Source organism: Balaenoptera borealis (genome assembly GCF_965194805.1).
Source record: "Balaenoptera borealis genome assembly, chromosome: 4".
NCBI lineage: Eukaryota > Metazoa > Chordata > Mammalia > Artiodactyla > Balaenopteridae > Balaenoptera > Balaenoptera borealis.
Genome location: NC_138861.1, coordinates 150,553,024 through 150,571,840, shown reverse-complemented (window position 1 = coordinate 150,571,840; position 18,817 = coordinate 150,553,024). Strand labels below are relative to the sequence as shown.

The following is an 18,817-nucleotide window of genomic DNA, read 5'->3' as shown; positions in this document are numbered from 1 at the left end:
GTCAGCACTGGGCGTTACTGGGGCTCCCCACTTGCTTATTAATCTCTTGGGCCCCGTGGTTGTCACGTCTTCTCTCCAGTGTTGAAGGGCCCGTAAAGGCAAGTCCAGCCGCCTCCAGGGTAGACCTCAGTGTGCAGCTGTGTACTTGGGAAGCACCTGGACAGGTGAATAGAGCATCCAGCTCCTGGCCTTGGAGGGACCGAGTTCCACCCCAGCCTTCCCGCATCGCTGCCCTGGGTCAGGTGGCCCCGCCCTTGACCTGGACCGCATGTATCACCCCTGAGGGTGGAGCGCAATCGCCGGAGTCCCCGTCTCGCTCCGCACTCCCCGGCCAAGGAACTTTGCAAACCTACTGAACGTCTAAGTGTGTTTCCCCATCTGTACAGTGAGGATCTGTATTTCCTCCCTTCTCCTCTGTCTAGACCCTGGAGCTTGCCTGGTTCCCTGTGTCCCGACAGCTTGGCCTGGGGCCTCTTCCTCGTCTCCTCCTCCTCCTCTCCTGGTTTCCTGCTGCTTCCAGCCTCACTACAGTTGCATGGCTTTTCCTTTTGTTCCCTGAAGCCCAGAAGTGGGTAGGGGTAAAGTACTAGAAATCTGTAAGTCCTGGAGGGATGTGACCTGACCCTCACCCTGTCTGTGCCTCCCCAATCCTCCACCCCCACTTTCCTTCCATCTCCCTTTCACTCCAGCTGTAGCCTCGCCCCAAGGACCCCCACTTTCAGTGCCTACCGTTGTCACCAGGACCCCACAGTGACGTCACAGCTGGGGTCCGTGCGGACCCAGGGAGTGGACCGCACCTCCCTGGAGTCTGAGCCCCCCATCGCAGGACGGCGCCCTCTCTGACAACCGAACGCCGGACCACAGATTCTGTTCCTTGTGTGCCTCATGGTGTTTTACCACCAAGGGCACAGCTGTTCGTACCTGTCAGAAGAAATTCAGAAGGTCACAGGCGTCATGGATGTGGGGAAATGCAGAGCTTGTTTCCAGAATTGCAGAGTACCAGCCGGGAGTGGGAAGACGGCGAAGGGACCAGCGTGAACGTGGGCCCCAAGGGAGGAGGGAGGAGAGCGGCCCGAGTGCCTGTTCCGAGCGCGCCTGCGTCAGAGCTGTCTGCCGGCCGGTTGGCGTAGCTCATGTGTGGCCTCGGAAGGACTGTAGGTTTCACTGCACATTTCAAGAGATGTCCAGATGGCCCATGTCAGTCTGTTTCCTCTCTTCATCTGGACGTCACTTGCAGGCCTGTTCCTGGTGGTTGCCTCCTGTCCGGAGGTCAGTTAACGATGGTCACTCTGTCTCTGAGCACAAGTGGCTTGGTGGGGAATGGGAACGCTGTCACATCGGAAGATCGCCTCGTCCCTCTCCCTTCTCCAGGCTCCCCAGGGCCCAGCTCAACAGTGGGCTTGTCTGGTGAACGCAGGACACCCCTGCCCGGGGGCGCACGGCCCCACAGCCCTGCGTGGGAGCCCTCCCGGCAGCGCCCACACAGTCTACAAGCTGCAGGTGCGTCCTGGTGGCGCAGCAGACCCTGCTGGCCTGATGAGGCTGGTGCCCACAGTCTCCCTCTGAACGCAGACGGAGAGGGCGGCTGCTGGTCAGGCAGCCTGGCTCAGCGCTGAGGCCTCAGCGTCAGGAGGACTGACCACAGGTAGCGCCCGAGCGAGGAGGCAGCCTCTGACGTTCGGTCTGCTCCTCTGGGGCATGTGGCCTCGTCCCACGGGGGTGAGCACGGAGCTCCCGTGACGGCATGTGGTGCTGGCACATCTCGGGCGCTGCCCGTGGGCAGCCAGAGCGCACGAGTCCAATGGCCACGGGCGTCCCTGCAGCGGGCGCCGTCAAACGTGCCAGCGGTCCCTCGGGAGCAAGACCAGCACAGGTCGGCCGTGCACGACGGGCCGCGCAGCAAGTCAGACGAACAGCAGCTGCGCGGGCCTGGGAGCCGAGCGCCCCGGGGCCTCCCTCCCCTCCCCTCCCACAGCCCTTCCCCCGGGCGTCTCCCTTTTCTCCCTGCCGGGTTTCCTGGCAGGAGAATCACAGGCTCTCTGCTCCTTCCGGGCTTCAGCTCACCAGCTCCTCGTGGTATGGGGTCAGGAGCATGGTGCCCAGCTGGCATCCACGGCTCTCCACGGGCCCCTGGGTCTCTCCCTGCCTCGGTTCCCCACCTGCACGGTGTCAGGACTGTTGAGGATCTAGTGAGTTAACGCAAGGAAAGCCCCAGAGCATGCAGGCCGCGCCTTAGGTCGACCCTCTCTGACAGCGGAATCGGCTTCAGCGGGACCTCCAGCGACCTGCCTGGCGTCGGACCCGCTTTTCCATCTTCGGCCCGCCTCCCCTCAGCGTGGCGTTTGGGACCCTTGTTCTTCCCCCCCTCCTCCTCTCAGCAGCTCTAGGGTCTCCTCCTTCTCCAGGGAGGGAGTCGTGCAGTTGGGGGAAAGCCCAGGCGGACGTGGGCAGGGGGGGGTCGGGGGAAGCTGCACAAAGGAGCTTACTGTCGAGAGAAGGGCACAGCTCTGAGATGCTTGGGGTCTGCACCACGACCCAGTGACTGCCGGGAGTGGCACACGGCCGAGGGAGAAGGCGTGGGCTTCACCCAGCCGGACTTGTGTCCCAGGCCACAAGTCCCAGGCCGTTGAGTCAAGAGCTCCTGGGAGGGGCCTTCGCTGGGCTGGGACAGACATTTGTGCTGTCAGACCCGTAAACATCATGAGTGTCTCAGAAAAGGCCCCCAGCGTCAGTAAAGACTGAGAGTGGAGAGGGACTGAACCTTGTGAGACCCTTGCCTTGGATTCAAAACCCCACCCTCCCTGCAAGGGACAAGCTGCCCCATTACTGGCCAGGGTCTCGCATCTGACACGTGAGCCAGACACCGGGCAACCAGCCCGCCCGCCCTCCGCCACCTAACAGCAGCGTCCCCCCTCGAGCGAGCCGCGTGGCAACACCGCCCTCCGCGCCCCTGTGCCACGTGCAGCCCTCAGACTGGGTCCCTGAGAAGGGAGGTCGGTGTGTCTGTCTGAAGTAAATAGACCTGGGGAAGTTTGGAATTTTCCATAGTTCATCACCAGACTTACATTTGTATAGTTTCTCGAAGGTAAAAGACATTCCGCTTGCTCCTCCTGCCTGGGCGTGAGGCGGGCACGTGGAGGGACAGCATCTAGGGTCAGCCCCGGAACCAGGAGTGAACGGGCAGCTGGGGCTCCTGTGTGTCCAGGTCACCGTGACTGGCTCTCACAGTTGCTCGTGGCCATGATATGAGACCAGCCGGCTCAGCATGTTTCTCCCCGTGTCCAGGGAAACTCCAACAGCATCGCCACTGTGGACATCTCAGCAGGCTTCGTGGGCCTGGACGCCTACGTGGAGATCCCGGCCGTGCTTCTGACGGCGTTTGCGACGTACACGGGGCCTGTGCTGTGGGCCGGCCACCTGGTGAACTTCCTGGCCTCGGAGGCCAGCAGGTGAGCTCCTTCGCCTGTGATCTGACGGCAGCTTAACTCCTATTACGGAGACAGGGCGCCTGAACCCCAGGGGCTCAAAGGTCTCTCTCATCGGTTTTCTTTACCTTGAACACTCCACGGCGTGTGGCAGGGCTGGTCTGTGTGGGGACGGCTCAGACGCCCCTGCTGGCTTTTTCCAGCTCATACCAACGTGTGTCTCCAGAGGGACAAGAAGGAAAGTCTCTTTGCATTTTCTCTACTTGCTGGTGACCTGGTTGGAGCACGGGGCGGGGGGGATGGGGGGCTTCCCTTTGGAACAAGAGGACAGGAGGTGCTGGTTCTCACCTCCAGGGTCCCTGCTGGAGAGAGGAGCCTGGACAGGCCTGAGGGGCTGTCCGTGGGGGTGCGACTCTGTGTTGCCCTGTCCCGCCCCCGTGGAGTCCAACGGTCACCAGCCCCAAAGGCTCCTTTCCCACCAGACTGGCGGGGCAGCCCACTGTTCTGTCCTGCCCGGCACGTCCATCCGTCCACCCTCCCCTGCCTGTTTACTCCACAGTGTTCCCACCCCCTCACATGCAGTGCTTCCTTCCTGGCTTATACACCGCTCCCCGCAGAAAGGGGGCTTCATGAGGAAGGGGCCTCCAGCTTCTATCCACACAGTAACCTCGGTGCCCGGGCCCACCTGGCAGAGTGCAGCCCGAGTGGTGCGTGGCTGCGTGATTCCGTGCTTCCCACACGGGCCCTGGCTCCCCGGTCTGTAAAACGGGCGATGGTGTCGCCGCCACGGGTTGTAGGCCCATGTGAGGTTTTGCGGGGTGTGAGGCTCCCTTAGCGCCTCTGAACTCCTGACACACTCCCCTCCGCACCCCGGGGGGTCAAGCGGGTCAGGGAGGCCCCAGGAGGACACTTCGCAGCTGAGGGGAGGGCGAGCTTCCTGTCGCCAACCCCCCCTCGGGGCCTCCACTTCTCCGCCCGAGTTAACAGCACAGGCCTCACTGTGGTGACGTCTGACCCCACACTGAAGCTGCCCCCGCTTACTCAGCCTCCCTCACGGGTTCTTCTCAGTCCTACGTGTCACCCCCAGACCAGCTCCTGAGACACAGGCCTCCGGGACCCTCTACCTCCGCACCAAGCTCACGTCCACGTCGATGGACGGGGTGAAGGCGAGCATTGGATTTTGGAGCAAGAAAGCAAGAGGCGGCTCCCGCTGCGGAGGGTGGGCTTCTGCCCTGAGGCCGCTGGCTCCCGGTGGGCTCCACCTGCTCTCTGCTCTCCAGACTGCCACGGCTGACCCTTGGCTTCCCCAGTGAGAGGCTCTCTCTCCCCAGCTGCAGGCTTGCTGAGGACAAGGGAGGGGCCTGCATGTGGCCTCTGGGATGTCTGGACAGACTCCCCTCTGATCAGCCACTGCCGATCTGGTCTCCCGCGAGCCGAGCACCTGCTGGCGGGAGCGGAGGGACGTGGGGTCGCTGTGCGGCGCAGGACGCCCTCCCAGGCTTTCGTGCTGGACGTGAACCCACGTCAGCGGCAAGATCGCCGCTGAGCTGTGGGTTCTTTCATTAGCGGATTCCTAGATGCCCCTGGGGGTGGGTTTGGTGGGGTCGAGAGGCCCAAACTGACCGACGGGTGTCTTCGCATGTCGGGGACCAAGGGGCCAGGAGCCGGTGAGGTGAGCTTGCCGCTGCCCCCGAGGGCTGCCTGCTCTGGAACACGGCTCTCTGCGTGTGCCGCGTCTGCAGACCCCAGGCCTGCTGGGCAGGTGGACCCAGGCGGTGAGGGCCTGGGCTTCTGTGAAGAGCAGCTTCCTGGTGCTAAAATCACAACTTGATTTTCCCGGCACTTCTCATCTATTACACTTGTACTGGGGAGAAAAAAAGACAGATGAAAGCATTTTTTTAAAGTGAGTTGAAAGCGTTTTAATCAGTTGGAGAGTGTTGTATGATGTTTTCCCTAATTAAGGAATGTTTCTCCTTTATTTTAGTAAAGGTTTTTCTTCTTCATTTTCACTCAAGTTTCACTCATTGTTTCTACTTTTTCTAGTAAAATAAGAAAACTATAACCAGATTAAAGTGGTAAAAAAAGAAAATATATTTCTAATGGCTTAAAATTTAGGCCCTGGGTGGCCCGTGCCCCTCTGCTTTGGGGGCTGGCCTCCGGTCTGGAGCGCGGCAGCGGGGACAGCCGAGCGGTCCAAGCTGCAGGGCCTTCGTTCATCCCCTAGGTCGCAAATTGTCATTTGTTGAGGTTACGGGAACTGTCACCCCACTGGCTGTCTCTGTGGAAGGAACCCCAGTCAGAGTCTTCCGAGTGTGTGAAATCGAAACACAAGGAAGTGAGTGTCCTGAGCTCCCCTCCCTCACTGTCTGGTCAAGAGGGGAGTGGGATCAGCAGGCTCCCAGCTGGGCACAGACGCCCTGATGCCCCAGGAGGGGGCAGCAGAGCCCCCGCTGAGGCCCGTCGTCCACCAGGCCTTTCCCTAGGGTGCCCTTTGCTGGGTGTTGGGGGAAAGGCCCTGGGGAGGGAGGAGGTGATGCTTCGGGGCCCAGCTCTCCAGGGATCCCCTGCCGGATGGACTGGATCCCAAGTGGGACCCAAGGTGTGGGCGTGAGGACTCGCTCCAGGAGCGCGGAGTCCGGTGGGGCAGCGGCGAAATGAGCCAGTCACAACGCTGGGGTGAGGGGTCAGGACGGCATCCCAGAAGAGGGCCTGCAGGTAGGAGTCGAGGCTGCGTGATGCATCAAGGAGAAGTAAGCAGAGCCTGTTGCCCACTGAGGGTGACGGGCAGCTGGAGAGCCCAGCAGGAAGGATGGGCACTGAAGCCCCAGTGGGGGGCCAGTTAGGGCCAGGCAAGGACGCCTGCCTGCGTGACGGAACCCCTGCTCCAGGAGGGGTGAGCGGCAGCGATGCGCATCGTGGCTGACCGCGGACAGGCCACCTGGAGACTCGGGGCGGGGTGTGAGGAGAGGCGCCAGGACTGGAGTCGGGGAAGCCTGGCCCCCAAGGATCTGTGGGGTTGGCAAGGAGTGAAAGGTGCCTGGGTGGTGGAATTCGTCATCCTGAAATGGTCACAACCCCGGACGGTGCCTTGAAGAACAGGCTAGATTTATGTAATGGTGTGGGGATGGCTTGGAAACAAAGGCAGTGCATGCATGTGCCTTGAGGGGGACTGTTCTTATTTCAGGAGTGAGCCAATGTCCCCAGACCAGACCAGACAGACCAGACACCCCACTGGACACCACACGTATCTCATCCTTGCGTGATTTTCTTTTCATTGTTTATATGTTATAACATGTATAATTTTAAAATAAATAACTGTAGAATTTGGGGGTGCATTTTTCAAAACTGTTTTGCAGATTGTGGTGGCCCTAAGTGACTGGAGGTGCCCGTCTGCAGCTGTCCTCTCCTCGGGCGCCACAGTGCCCGCCAGACTAAGTCCCAGGAACAGGAATTACTGTAGTCAAAGTGCAAATATCGATTATTTGTGTGTGTTCATGCCTCACATGATCCAGAAGTGGCATGTACTAATGCATGTTTCCCTTTTTATTAACAGCGGTTCAGCGCTGAGTCATGCTTGCTTCTGCTACGCACTGATTTGTTCTATTCCAGTTTCTGCGTATATCGTTTTGGTGACATCCCTGCGTTATCATTTATTTATATGGAGTGTGTTTTCTCCAAAACTTCTCTATGAGGGAATGCATCTACTCATCACAGCTGCTGTCTGTGTATTCTTCACAGCCATGGACCAAAGCAGCACAAAGTCTTAGACTAAGCTATTAAGACACTGGAAAAAGAATATATTTTTAAACTTTACTGTTTACTTCATGGATTTGCATAATGAAAGAAATCTGTTTAAATGCAAGATCATTCTTAAAAAAACAAGGTGTGAATTCTATAAGGTTGATGAATAGTTTCAGTTTCTTTGACTACTGTACTTGAATTTAGGTTAAATAGTAAGTGGTTTAAAAAGGTCATTTAAAAATACTTAGTTTGGATATGAATTGTATTCCCCTGTTGACAATCACTCCAGAAACTTCTGAACTTTTAATTTCCTCTGGATAAGTTACCCAAATATATCAGTTTAATCTGAAGAATAAAAAGTTTCCAGGTTTGTCACAGTGCACGGGAGCCCCAGAGGGCCTGGGGCCTCTGTGGGACGAGGCTCATCTGCTGCCGGGGTCCCCTCGCAGAACTCAGGAACTACCGGGGTCCCCAGCAGCTTGGGTTTATGTGGGTTACGTCTGTCAGCATTTATGGCATTTAAAATTAAAACTAAGACATTCAAAAATAAGTATTCATTTGAAACTAAGGTTATAAACCCGTTGTGTGTTAATATAACATTTTAAGGAAAAATAACTATATTTTCCAAAACAAAAATATTTAGCGAGGAGAGTGGCATTGCTTTACATTTTTGTAAATCTAATGTCTGACTTAATTGAAGGCAGTTGGATTCTGTGTCTGTCTGTTGTGGTCTGTGTGTGTGGTTGCAGCAGTCGCACAGATGTGTCATTGGAAAAGGGAAGAGTACTTTAATATCCTTTTCTGATCATCATGGATGTTCTTTCTTGATACTGCACTAAAACTGGACCTGTGACAGTTTCTTAAAGGTTAGTTGGAGAAAGAAGAAATGAGCGTGTGTAAAACAGGTGAAGACCTACTCGGGTCTCACCTGAGTGAACAGACTGGCACCCATGTCTGCTGCCAGGTTTGACAAGGACTGTGGCCATATTAGGTACTCTTGTTGGGGAAAGCTGGGTGAATTGTACGTGGGACTCTCGGTAATATTTTTATAACTTGTGAGATTTAAACTTTTCAAAATAAAAGTTATTTTAAAAAAGAACAGATCAGTTGCATTGTGGAATCTGAAACCGTGTCAATGAACTTTCGTGCTCTGCTTCGTTAAAATCCACTGATCTGTCCTGCTCCCTGAATGGATCTTCTACACGGGTGTGGTTCTGTAACATCTGTATTATCATTTGGGAAAAAGCGATGATTTAAGCTGTATAGATCTTCCGGATGTTGGCCCAGTCGGTCCATCATTCACCAAAATTCACTTGTCACGTCACCAACAGTCTCATCAGAAAAGTCTTTAAGTATTGGGAGCTCACAGTGGCAAATGTAAGTTTTCCAAAACTTTACTTACATGTGAAAACTCAAATTTTATGGTTGACAGCAAATACTGAGTGTTTTTTTCCTTGAACTGGCAGTCTCACTTGGTTCGTTTTCAAGGAAATGGCTGCCACATACCCAAACCCTGGCAACCAGTTTGTCATTCTTTCAAGTACAAATAATGGCATTCAGTGATGGGGCTTTTCCTGGAGACAACCTCACGGTCCAGGCGCATCCTGTGTATCAAGTACATTCCCAGCTCTTGAGGGATTGGTCCGCTTCTGCCAGCATGTCCTAAGGGACCTGGTGCCCCTCTGCTGAGCTACGGCGGTGAGGAGCACCGTGACCACGGGCATAGCGGTTTGACCCACTGTTGCTCTTAATGTGCTTGGTGCCCATCACAGGCAGCCTGTAGAGTTTATTCGAAAGAATGAACCTCTGATCGTTCTTGCTGAGGTACTAGGAATTAGAGCCTGATTTCAGCTCCTGGACAAATATTTGCTTCCTGGGTGCCAGCACATCCTGGGCTCTGGGGAACCTTAGTGAACAAAACGGGCAAAACCCTGCCCTCATGGAGCTGACATTCTAATGGAAGGCAGATATAACTCAGATCCATTTTTCCCTGCTGAGAATAAGATGATAATAAAGAAGGGAAGTGTGTAAAGAATGGCCAAAATGCTGTTTTTAGAGAGGATGTTCAGAATCAGCTATTCTGAAGAAGCAACTTTGAGCAGAGCCCTGAACAAAGTGTGCATGAGGTACACCTAGGTCAGCACAGCCCCGCAGCAGGAAGGAGCTGAGGGAGATGCATAAGCAGGGAGGGAATGTAGCGGGCTGGCCAGCTGCTGCTGCAAGAGTGCCACAAAGCCAGGACCAAGGGGGACTGGCCAGAGTGCTGGAGGGGCACATGCCCCAGGGGGAGCTGCTGAGGAAAGCAGGCCATGCCCTGTCTGCAAGGCCCTTTGCATATGACCTTCCCACCACCCTGGACGATTATTATCAGAACTAACCACAGATGAAAAACAGGTGTAGAGGCGGAAAATTCTGTTTGGGGCCACAAAGCTAGTGAATGTGTGGGCAGTCTGATCAGACACTATGAGGCTCTGCTGTGGTGAAGGACATGGGATGAAGAGTTAAGTGCCAGAGAGCTGATCCAGGGTCAGTGGCCCTCTGGGCTTAGTGGCCAGCGGAGGGCAGAGCAGCCACACAGCGGGAACGCAGAGGAGGAGGAGCAATCTGGGGATGCAGGCAGTGTGTGGGAAAGCTCAGGGTCACCCCAGACCTGATGTGAGAAGAGAAGGCTCCAGACCTTGCCTCCTGGCCCTGTGTTAGAAACGGCAGCATTCCCCCACCCCAGGTGCCCATCACACCCCCCTCAGTGGCATATGCCACCCGTCAATGCACCCTGTCACCTGGCCTCAGTCACAGGCATCTCTCGCCTGGGTTCTGAATAGAGCAGGCCACAGTCATCTTTGAAAGTAAAAACCAGGCAACAGTGCCCTGGTCAAAACCCTTCTAGGGCTCATCCCATTCATTTAGAATAAAACCCAAGCTCCTGGTTCTGGCCTGTGCCGCCCTGCCCTCGCCTCAGCAGATGCCCTGGTCTGCAGCCTGCACCAGCTCCTTCTGCACACAAGGCAGTGCCCAGTCGTGTGTGGTACTGCTTGTGGAGCTGTGCTTTCCTGCACTGATTTCTTGACCTTGAACCTTCTTATTTCTCCTTTTGCTGCCCTCTTCCCCCTCCTCCTTACCTTCCTAGGGCCTGCCCCACCCCACCTTTTTAAGGAAAAATAATATTTTTTGTCATTTTTTAATTGTAAATACTTCAAACAATGAAGAAAAACACACCTATGATTGTGGATTTATGTGTTTCTTAGATCTGTTAGATTTTCTTCATATATTTTAAAACTGTTGTTAGACACATATCTACTGTCTGTTATATTGTCCTTATATATCTACTTTGTATCATCATGAAATATCCCTATTTATCTCCAGTAATACTCCTTGTCTTAAACTCTATTTTGTCTGATATTAATACTGCCACTCCAACTTTCTTATGATTACTGTTTGCATATATCTTTTTCCATCCTTTTAATTTCAGCCTACTGTGACTCTGTTTAAAGTGGCTCTTACAAGAGCTCAAAATTTGCATCCTGCTTTTTTATCCAGTCTGACAATCTCTGCCTTGTAATTGAAATTTTTAGTCCATTTACATTTAATGTAATTATTGATAGAATTGGATTTAGAGCTGCCATTTTTCTCGTTTCATTTTTGGTCATTGTTGTCATTCTTCTGTGTCTCCTTTCTTGTCTTCTTTGGGTTAATTTAATGCTTTTTAGTGTTCCATTTTATCTTCACCATTGTCTTTTTTTTTTTTTTATTTATTTTATTTATTTATTTATTTTTGGCTGCGTTGGGTCTTCGTTGCTGCGCGCGGGCTCCCTCCAGTTGCAGTGAGCGGGGGCCACTCCCCGCTGCGATGTGCGGGCTTCCTCATTGCAGTGGCCTCTCTCATTGCGGAGCACGGGCTCCAGGCACGCGGGCCTCAGCAGTTCCGGCACGCGGGCTCAGCAGTTGCGGTACGCGGGCTCAGCAGCTGTGGCACACGAGCCCAGTTGCTCCGCGGCATGTGGGATCCTCCCGGACCAGGGATCAAACCCGTGTCCCCTGCATTGGCAGGCAGACTCTCAACCACTGCACCACCGGGGAAGCCCCACCATTGTCTTTATATTAAATTAACAGACTATCTTTTAGAATAGTTTTTGCTGTATGGAAAAATTCAGTGGAAAGTACAGAGAGTTCTCATGTTACAGTCTCCTCTCTGCACACACACAGTTTGCTCTATTATTAACATTGTGCATTAGTGTGGTACACTTGTTACAATTGATGAGCCAATATTGATACATTATTATTAGCTAAAGTCCATAGTTGACATTAGTGTTCACTCTTTGTCTTATATATCTACTGGTTCTGAGAAATGTATAATGACATATATCTAATGGTATATCATCATATAAAATAATTTCACTGCCCTAAAAATCCCTCGTGCTCCACACCCTCCCTGGAGCCCCTGCCCTTTTTATTGTCTCCATGGCTGGAATCATACAGTTTGTAACCTTCCCAGGTTGGCCTTTTTCACTCAGTCACATGCATTTAAGTTTCCTCCATGTCTCTTTGTGGCTTGATAGCTCATTTCCTTTTAGTGCTGAATAATATTCCACTGTTTGGATGGACCACAGTTTATCCATTCACCTACTGAAGGACTTCTTGGGTTCTTCCAAGTTTTGACAACTATGAGTAAAGTTGCTATAAACATCTGTGACTGGCTAGTGTGCTCAGTGGGATTTCAGCCCCACTTGCCACACACCAAGATCTTGGGACACAGTGTAGAGCTGCATGCAGGGACCTGAGCAGAGCAGAGGGAGGTCCCTGGATATTAACTGTGCAGAGACCCCCAGAGCCCATGTCAGGAGGGATGAGAGCTCAAGAAGGAGGTCTGTATGAAAAGAAATCCTGGATTACTTGGAACATTTGAACACTTGGAGAGAATGTTTTCACTTCTGTCAAAAGTTGGGGATGGGGCTTCCCTGGTGGTGCAGTGGTTAAGATTCCACCTGCCAATGCAGGGGACACAGGTTTGAGCCCTGGTTTGGGAAGATCCCACATGCCACGGAGCAACTAAGCCCGTGCACCACAACTACTGAGACTGCACTCTAGAGCCCGCGAGCCACAGCTACTGAGCCCACGTGCCACAACTACTGAAGCCCGGGCGCCTAGAGCCTGTGCTCCGCAACAAGAGAAGCCACTGCAATGAGAAGCCCGCACACCACAACGAAGAGTAGCCCCCATTCACCACAACCAGAGAAAGCCCGCGTACAGCAACAAAGACCCAACGCAGCCAAAAATAAAAATAAATAAAATAAATAAATTTATTAAAAAAAAAAATTAAAAGTTGGGGATGACATGGCCACAGGTTCATGGAAAACATCAGTCAGCTGTTAATTTCAACAAAAACAAGAAAGAGAATGTAGTCACAGAACCCCATTTACCTCACCTATGGACAATGCTTATGATCTTAATAAAGGAGAATACTGATTTGACCCCTAAAAATCCCAAAACTCTACTGGGGAGAGAAGGTTGTGTGTCAGGTGGGGGGTATAAAAAAACTAGTCCCAATGTTCAATAGTAAGAAATCAGCGGGGGAAGGGATAAATTGGGAGATTGGGATTGACATATACACACTACTATGTATAAAATAGATAACTAATAAGAACGTACTGTATAGCACAGGGAATTCTACTCAATACTCTGTAATAACCTATATAGGGAAAGAATCTTAAAAAAAGAGTGAATATATTTATATGTATAACTGATTCACTTTGTTGTACACCTGAAACTAACACAACATTGTAAATCAACTATACTCCAATAAAAATTTCAAAAAAAAGAAATCAGTAATAGTCTAAAATGGAAATAACCAGCATAGTAATCATTTTTTCCATACATACGGAGGCATATTATCAGAGAAAATGGTTGCTTACAGGGGTGGAAATATGAATAGACAGATAAAACAATAGTACAATTGACTTTCAAATTAGATGTAGTATTAGCTTGACTTAAAATTGAACACTGGATTAGTATAATTTACCACAGTAACAGATTAATCCAGGAAAAAACTGTGGAAGGAAAATCAAAATGGAGTCAGTATTGCTAAGAGAGCTCTGAAATGGAGCTGGGGGCCACTGCGGGAGCTTATATGGTCCCAACCTGAATGGAATCTGACCTTTTGACCAGTTAATGTCCCAATGAAGGCATCTGCCAGAAACTCAAGATACTAATCTGACCCTCATCCTAAAACAACTCATGACAGCCATCGCTTAAGGACAAATATTTCCTTTCTTGTGTCAGAGCACAGCCTCATGGCTTTTGGTTTATAAGCTTCTGACTCTTTCTATTCCCTAGAACACGCTTTTGGTTTTACCTGAATCTGTGCCTCCTGAATTATAATTCTTAAGACCCCAGATAAACTCTTTTCTTAGTTGCAAGCTTCTGTGGCTTTTTTTCCTCTTTGGTTGACAAAACAAATGATCATGATAATCGATGGAAAAATACATAGATAGAATTCAATGCTTATTTATATTGGAAAAAACACACACACACACACAAAAAATCCATCCCCCCCAAAAAAAACTCTTAGCAAACTAAAAATAGAAGAAACTTCCTTAATGTTAAAAAGTGTCTACCAAAATTCCAGGCAAACCTCATACTTAATGACTTAACTCAGAAAAAAGAAGAGGAGGCCTGTCATTCCACCTCTACTCAACTTTGTGTTGGAGATGTCGGGGAGGGAAAAATTTCCCCTTGTACCCACCTTGAGTTCTTGTGGCTGGACTAGTAACATTGACACAGGGCAGATTAACAGGAGACAAAGACACAAACTTAATTCACGATCACAGAGGGCTCTTAGAAAGGACTTAAGAAGTGGTCAAAGCAGGCAGCTTTTATACTTTTTAGACAAAGAAACAATAAATTTGAGAGTAAGTGACAGGACAAAGAAATTTAGGTTTGGGTGCTTGACTAGTAAGGAATTTAAGGGACTTCCCTGGTGGCACAGTGGTTAAGACTCCGTGCTCCCAGTTCAGGGGGCCAGGGTTCGATCCCTGGTCAGGGAACTAGATCCCACATGCCACAACTAAGAGTTCGTGTGCCACAACTAAGACCCAACACAACTAAATAAATAGATTAAAAAAAAGGAATGTAAGCAAAATTTGGGTTTGAGTAGTAAAGAAGTAAAGGTTTGTTTAGACAGGTTTCTCGCCCTGAATTCCCTGTCTCTGGAGATAAGGGTGTCCTTCTACATCCAGATGCAGGGAGGGCACCTTCACATGAGAGACATTTCCTGCTTTCAGGGCACAGAGAGGAAGGTCAGAGTGTCTCTCTTGTGTTGGCCATTTCCTAAGTAAGTTTAACTCAAACTAACTAATATGCCATTGAGGTACGTTTTTCTACCTACCTTGGGCCCCAGCAGAGGTCTTAGCAAGAACACTTGGATCACTTGCAGAGGGTTTGGAAACCAAGGACATCATTTATGTCAACTGAAATTTTTAAATGCACAATGTGAGAGCTGTGAGTTTCAGTTTTATTCAGGGACATTACTGATCACAATAGCCTAGGAGACAGCCTCTCAGGTAGCTCTGAGGAACTGCTCCGAAGAGGTAGGGGAGCAGTCAGTATATGTGCATTTGTTGGCTGAGAAATACTCCCATCAGGGAGTTTGAGCCACCCGTCTCTTCTCATGGCCCTGCAATAAACCTCTCTCTGCTCCAAACTCCAACGTTTTGGTTTGTTTGGCCTCAGTGTGCGTCCGGCACATGGACTTGTGTTCCGTAACGTAGGTTAACGACTGCAGTGGTTAATGAGCTGGCCCTTGTACAACCAGATGGACGACAACATTGTTAGTCACAGATGATATTGGAAATGGACAAATAATTACAACTAAAGTGAAATTTTTGCAATGTTGTTGGTTACAAAATTAGTACACCAGGTCAGTAACAGGCTTTACACCAGCAATAACCAAATAGAAAATGAAGTTTTTAAAAAGGCAACATTTACAATAGCCACAAAAACTAAAATGCATCTCAGGGAAAATCTAACAGAACTCATGCAAGACAGTTACAAAGAAAAGTATTAAGCTTTATTGAAAAACATAAAAGAAGACCCAAATAAGTGGAGAGATAGACCTATTCAAAGATGGAAGGACTCAAAATTACAGGATGGCATTCTACTCAGAGTAATGTGTAAACCCCATGCAATTCTAGCCTGTGCCCTGGCAAGGTAATGCAGGGTACATGACAGTCTTATCTGAAACGCACATGGAAAGTGCCAAGAGCAACATTCTGAAGAAAGACATTGGACATGCAGTTCAATAGAAAAAAATGAATAACATGGAAGAAAATTTGTGTAAATATAGAATATCAATACATGTGAGTGTTGGGGAGGGGGAAATTTTCCTGCCCCTTCTAGGTTCTTCCTGCTGGTCTAACAATTAAATTGACATGAGAGAAATTAACAGGAGAAAATTAAACTGTCAATGAAAAGTTAATTAGTCAATCTAAGGAAGAAATGGAAAATTTTATTTGCTCCAAATTTGAGGATTATAACCCATGAAGAGCATCTCAGAAAACTCTGAGAACTGTTCTGCCTGTTAGAAGTCAAGGCATAGTTATATATGTTTTTTGAGACAGAGGGCTATACATCAAAAGATGTATTATTGACAGTTTACATAATCCAGATCTAAGCGTCATCATGGTGGGTCATGTGACCCCTTAGAAGATCAAGACGGAATGTTATCTTTAAGGAGTTATCTTGTTGACACTGGGAGAATGTTGCTCTTTATGGTTGAGCAGGTGTTCCTGCCAATGGGGAGGTTTGCTTGATGCATAATGCAGATACACAATGTACGGTGAGGGGAGATAGGAGGCCAAAGGGCAGAGAAAAATTTTATGTTTAAATTTTTCTTGTCTTGCCATAAAATATGAATTTTATTCCACAAAAGTTTACTAACACGTATACATGGGAGAGACCCAGGAAAACTGACCAAAATGGCCAAAGCCCTCACCTTTAATACCACCCTCAGCTAAAGACAAAAGAGAATATTCAGGGCTTCCCTGGTGGCGCAGTGGTTGAGAATCCGCCTGCCAATGCAAGGGGCACGGGTTCAAGCCCTGGTCTGGGAAGACCCCACATGCCGCGGAGCAACTAGGCCCGTGAGCCACCAATACTGAGCCTGCGCGTCTGGAGCCTGTGCTCCGCAACAAGAGAGGCCGCGATAGTGAGAGGCCCGCACACCGCGATGAAGAGTGGCCCCCACTTGCCGAAACTAGAGAAAGCCCTCGCACAGAAACGAAGACCCAACACAGCCAAAAATAAATAAATAAATAAATAAAATTACAAACAAACAAACAAAAAACTATTCCCTTTAAAAAAAAAGAGAGAGAGAATGTTCAGGGTGGGATGAATCAATTACGGGTGGTTACAGGAAAAGCACAGTAAACAAGGGTAAGATTGTGATGCAGATTTAAGTCAGTGCCTTCTCCACTGTTAAGAGTTTCTAGAGATTTGGTCACCCTCCTCTTCCTGGTATAGAGGTGAAAGCGCCCTCACAAATGGAGATTTCCCTTACAAATGTAAATGTTTCTTACAAAAGGGGAGGAAATTCCTGCCTGGTTTTCAGAGTTTTCCCCAAGTCTTGCTGTTTCTTAGAAAATAACCAGCTTAAAATAATATGCTGTGAGACACATTTTGGGGTGGCAAATTTTGTTCCCCTACGTGAGAGATGATGTTACAAACAGCTTAAAAATAATAGATTTAATAAAGGCACTGAAATAAAAAAGAAAATGTGTGAGAAAAATTAGCTATCCCTACAATAAAGATAAAATGATAAAGGAGATACCTGGATAGATGACAGATAGATACACACACACATTTGATGACAAATCAAAATTATAATAGAGTAATCATAGTGAAACTGAAGAGGACCCTGTGGGGCTCCTGGACACAGAAGCCTTTCTGTGTCCCCTGTTTCTTGTTTACAGGGAACAGACTCCAGCCTCCAGGGCCTTCCCTGAGTCCTAAATGGCAAGTCCAAACAGTTGCTAATCAGGGAAGGGAGGGGATGCAGAGACAAGGGAGGAGCGGCCAAGAAACAATAGCGCCACCTTGGGGGAGGGTCCTGGTTCCGCCTCAAGGGATACACAGAACAATGTCTTTAGGCTACCCTGGTTGCACAGTGGTTAAGAATCCGCCTGCCAATGCAGGGGACACGGGTTCAAGCCCTGGTCCGGGAAGATCCCACATGCCGCAGAGCAGCAAGCCCGCGAGCCACAACTACTGAAGCCCAAGCGCCTAGAGCACATGCTCTGCAACACAAGAAGCCACCACAATTAGAAGCCCGTGCACCGCAACAAAGAGTAGCCCCCGCTTGCTGCAACCTCGGAAAGCCCGTGTGCGGCAACAAAGACCCAACACAGCCAAAAATAAAATAAATAATAATTTTTTTATAAAACCAATGTCTTTGAGCTTCTTACAGAACTAAAACCCCCAACAAATGGAAGATGTCAGCATTCTTCATTCCAGAGAAGACCACCTGAGGCCAGATTAAAGGAACCAGAGAAGCTCATCAGGAGACCACCTGAGGCCAGATTAAAGGAGTGCAGGCCCTGCACACACCCCGATCCTTACCAGCAACCTGCCTTTGAACCACTGCTATAAACCTCCTCACCAAACCCTCCCGGGTGGGGCCACACAGTTTGTGAGGGGCATGAGCTCACTGTGGCACCCTCTGCCTGGCAAAGCAATAAAGCTCTTCTTTTCTACTTCACCCAAAACTCTGTCTCTGAGATTTGATTCGGCACCAGTGCACAGAGGCCAAGTTTTCGGCAACAATAGCTCAGGCGTGATCTTGGGTGGCCTTGGCCTGCAGCGGCTTGAAGCAGGATTTCGATTCCTGGCCAGAGACTGCAGTCAGGCTGTGACAGTGAGAACGCTGAATCCTAGCCACTAGACCAGTGGCCAGTAACAAGGCCCTGGCCCGTGTGGCTTTGCAGAAAATGAATTTCCACAAAGAAGCAGAAAGTAGTGAAATAAGTGAAGTGTGTATTAGGAGGAAAAAGAGTACATGTGAATAGGCACACAGGGGTAGGCTCAGAGAGAGAGTGGGCTTTGTGGTAGTTTGAATCACTTTTATGGGGCATTTCTTCCAGGTTTCCTTTGGCCAATCATCTTGCTTTGTCTCATTTTGAGTCCGTATTTGCTTTATCTCAGGATCCTCCCATGTATGTGCGTGCATCTCTTAGCCAAGGTGGATTCTAGTGAAGAGGCCTATGGGTAGGTTGACATCACTCCCTTTTTGACCTCCAAGGAGCCTTTCTGTGCATGTATCGTCGGGAAGGCCTCTTTGACCTCGAGAATGAGAACTATGCGGTCTCTTATCTGGGCGGCGCTCAGCTCCCCCTCCTCTGCATCGGGCAGTATCTGTCCACAGGGGACGAACTCCAGCCGCTCAGCCAAGGGCCCATCTATCTCCTGCCTCAAGGCATACAACAATGGAGTCAGGCAACCACTGAGGACCTGGCCTCAGACACTACCTGCACCACTGAGAACCTGAATTTTCTGAACCATATTAAACTCAAGGGCACCACCAGCCGTTCTCAAGACAGTATCTGCTGGCCACTGCCAGCTGTAGCCTTATGATCTCAAGGTCTCCCCTTCTAACTATGCAAACA

General features: G+C 50.0%; 1 protein-coding gene across 8 annotated transcripts in view; it reads left to right on the top strand.

The window, feature by feature from the left end:
* PIGG (phosphatidylinositol glycan anchor biosynthesis class G (EMM blood group)) overlaps positions 1 to 8,265 on the top strand; it is a 41,116-nt gene extending 32,851 nt beyond the window's left edge. For 2 of the 8 annotated variants that reach the window (XM_082389928.1, XM_082389930.1), the window contains exons 12-13: positions 3,286 to 3,449; positions 6,979 to 8,265. In XM_082389928.1, the coding sequence (XP_082246054.1) occupies positions 3,286 to 3,449; positions 6,979 to 7,192 (378 nt within the window). In that variant the 3' untranslated portion in view covers positions 7,193 to 8,265. The other 6 variants (XM_082389932.1, XM_082389931.1, XM_082389934.1 and 3 more) reach the window with 5 other exon arrangements.
* The last annotated feature ends 10,552 nt before the right edge of the window (positions 8,266 to 18,817 follow it).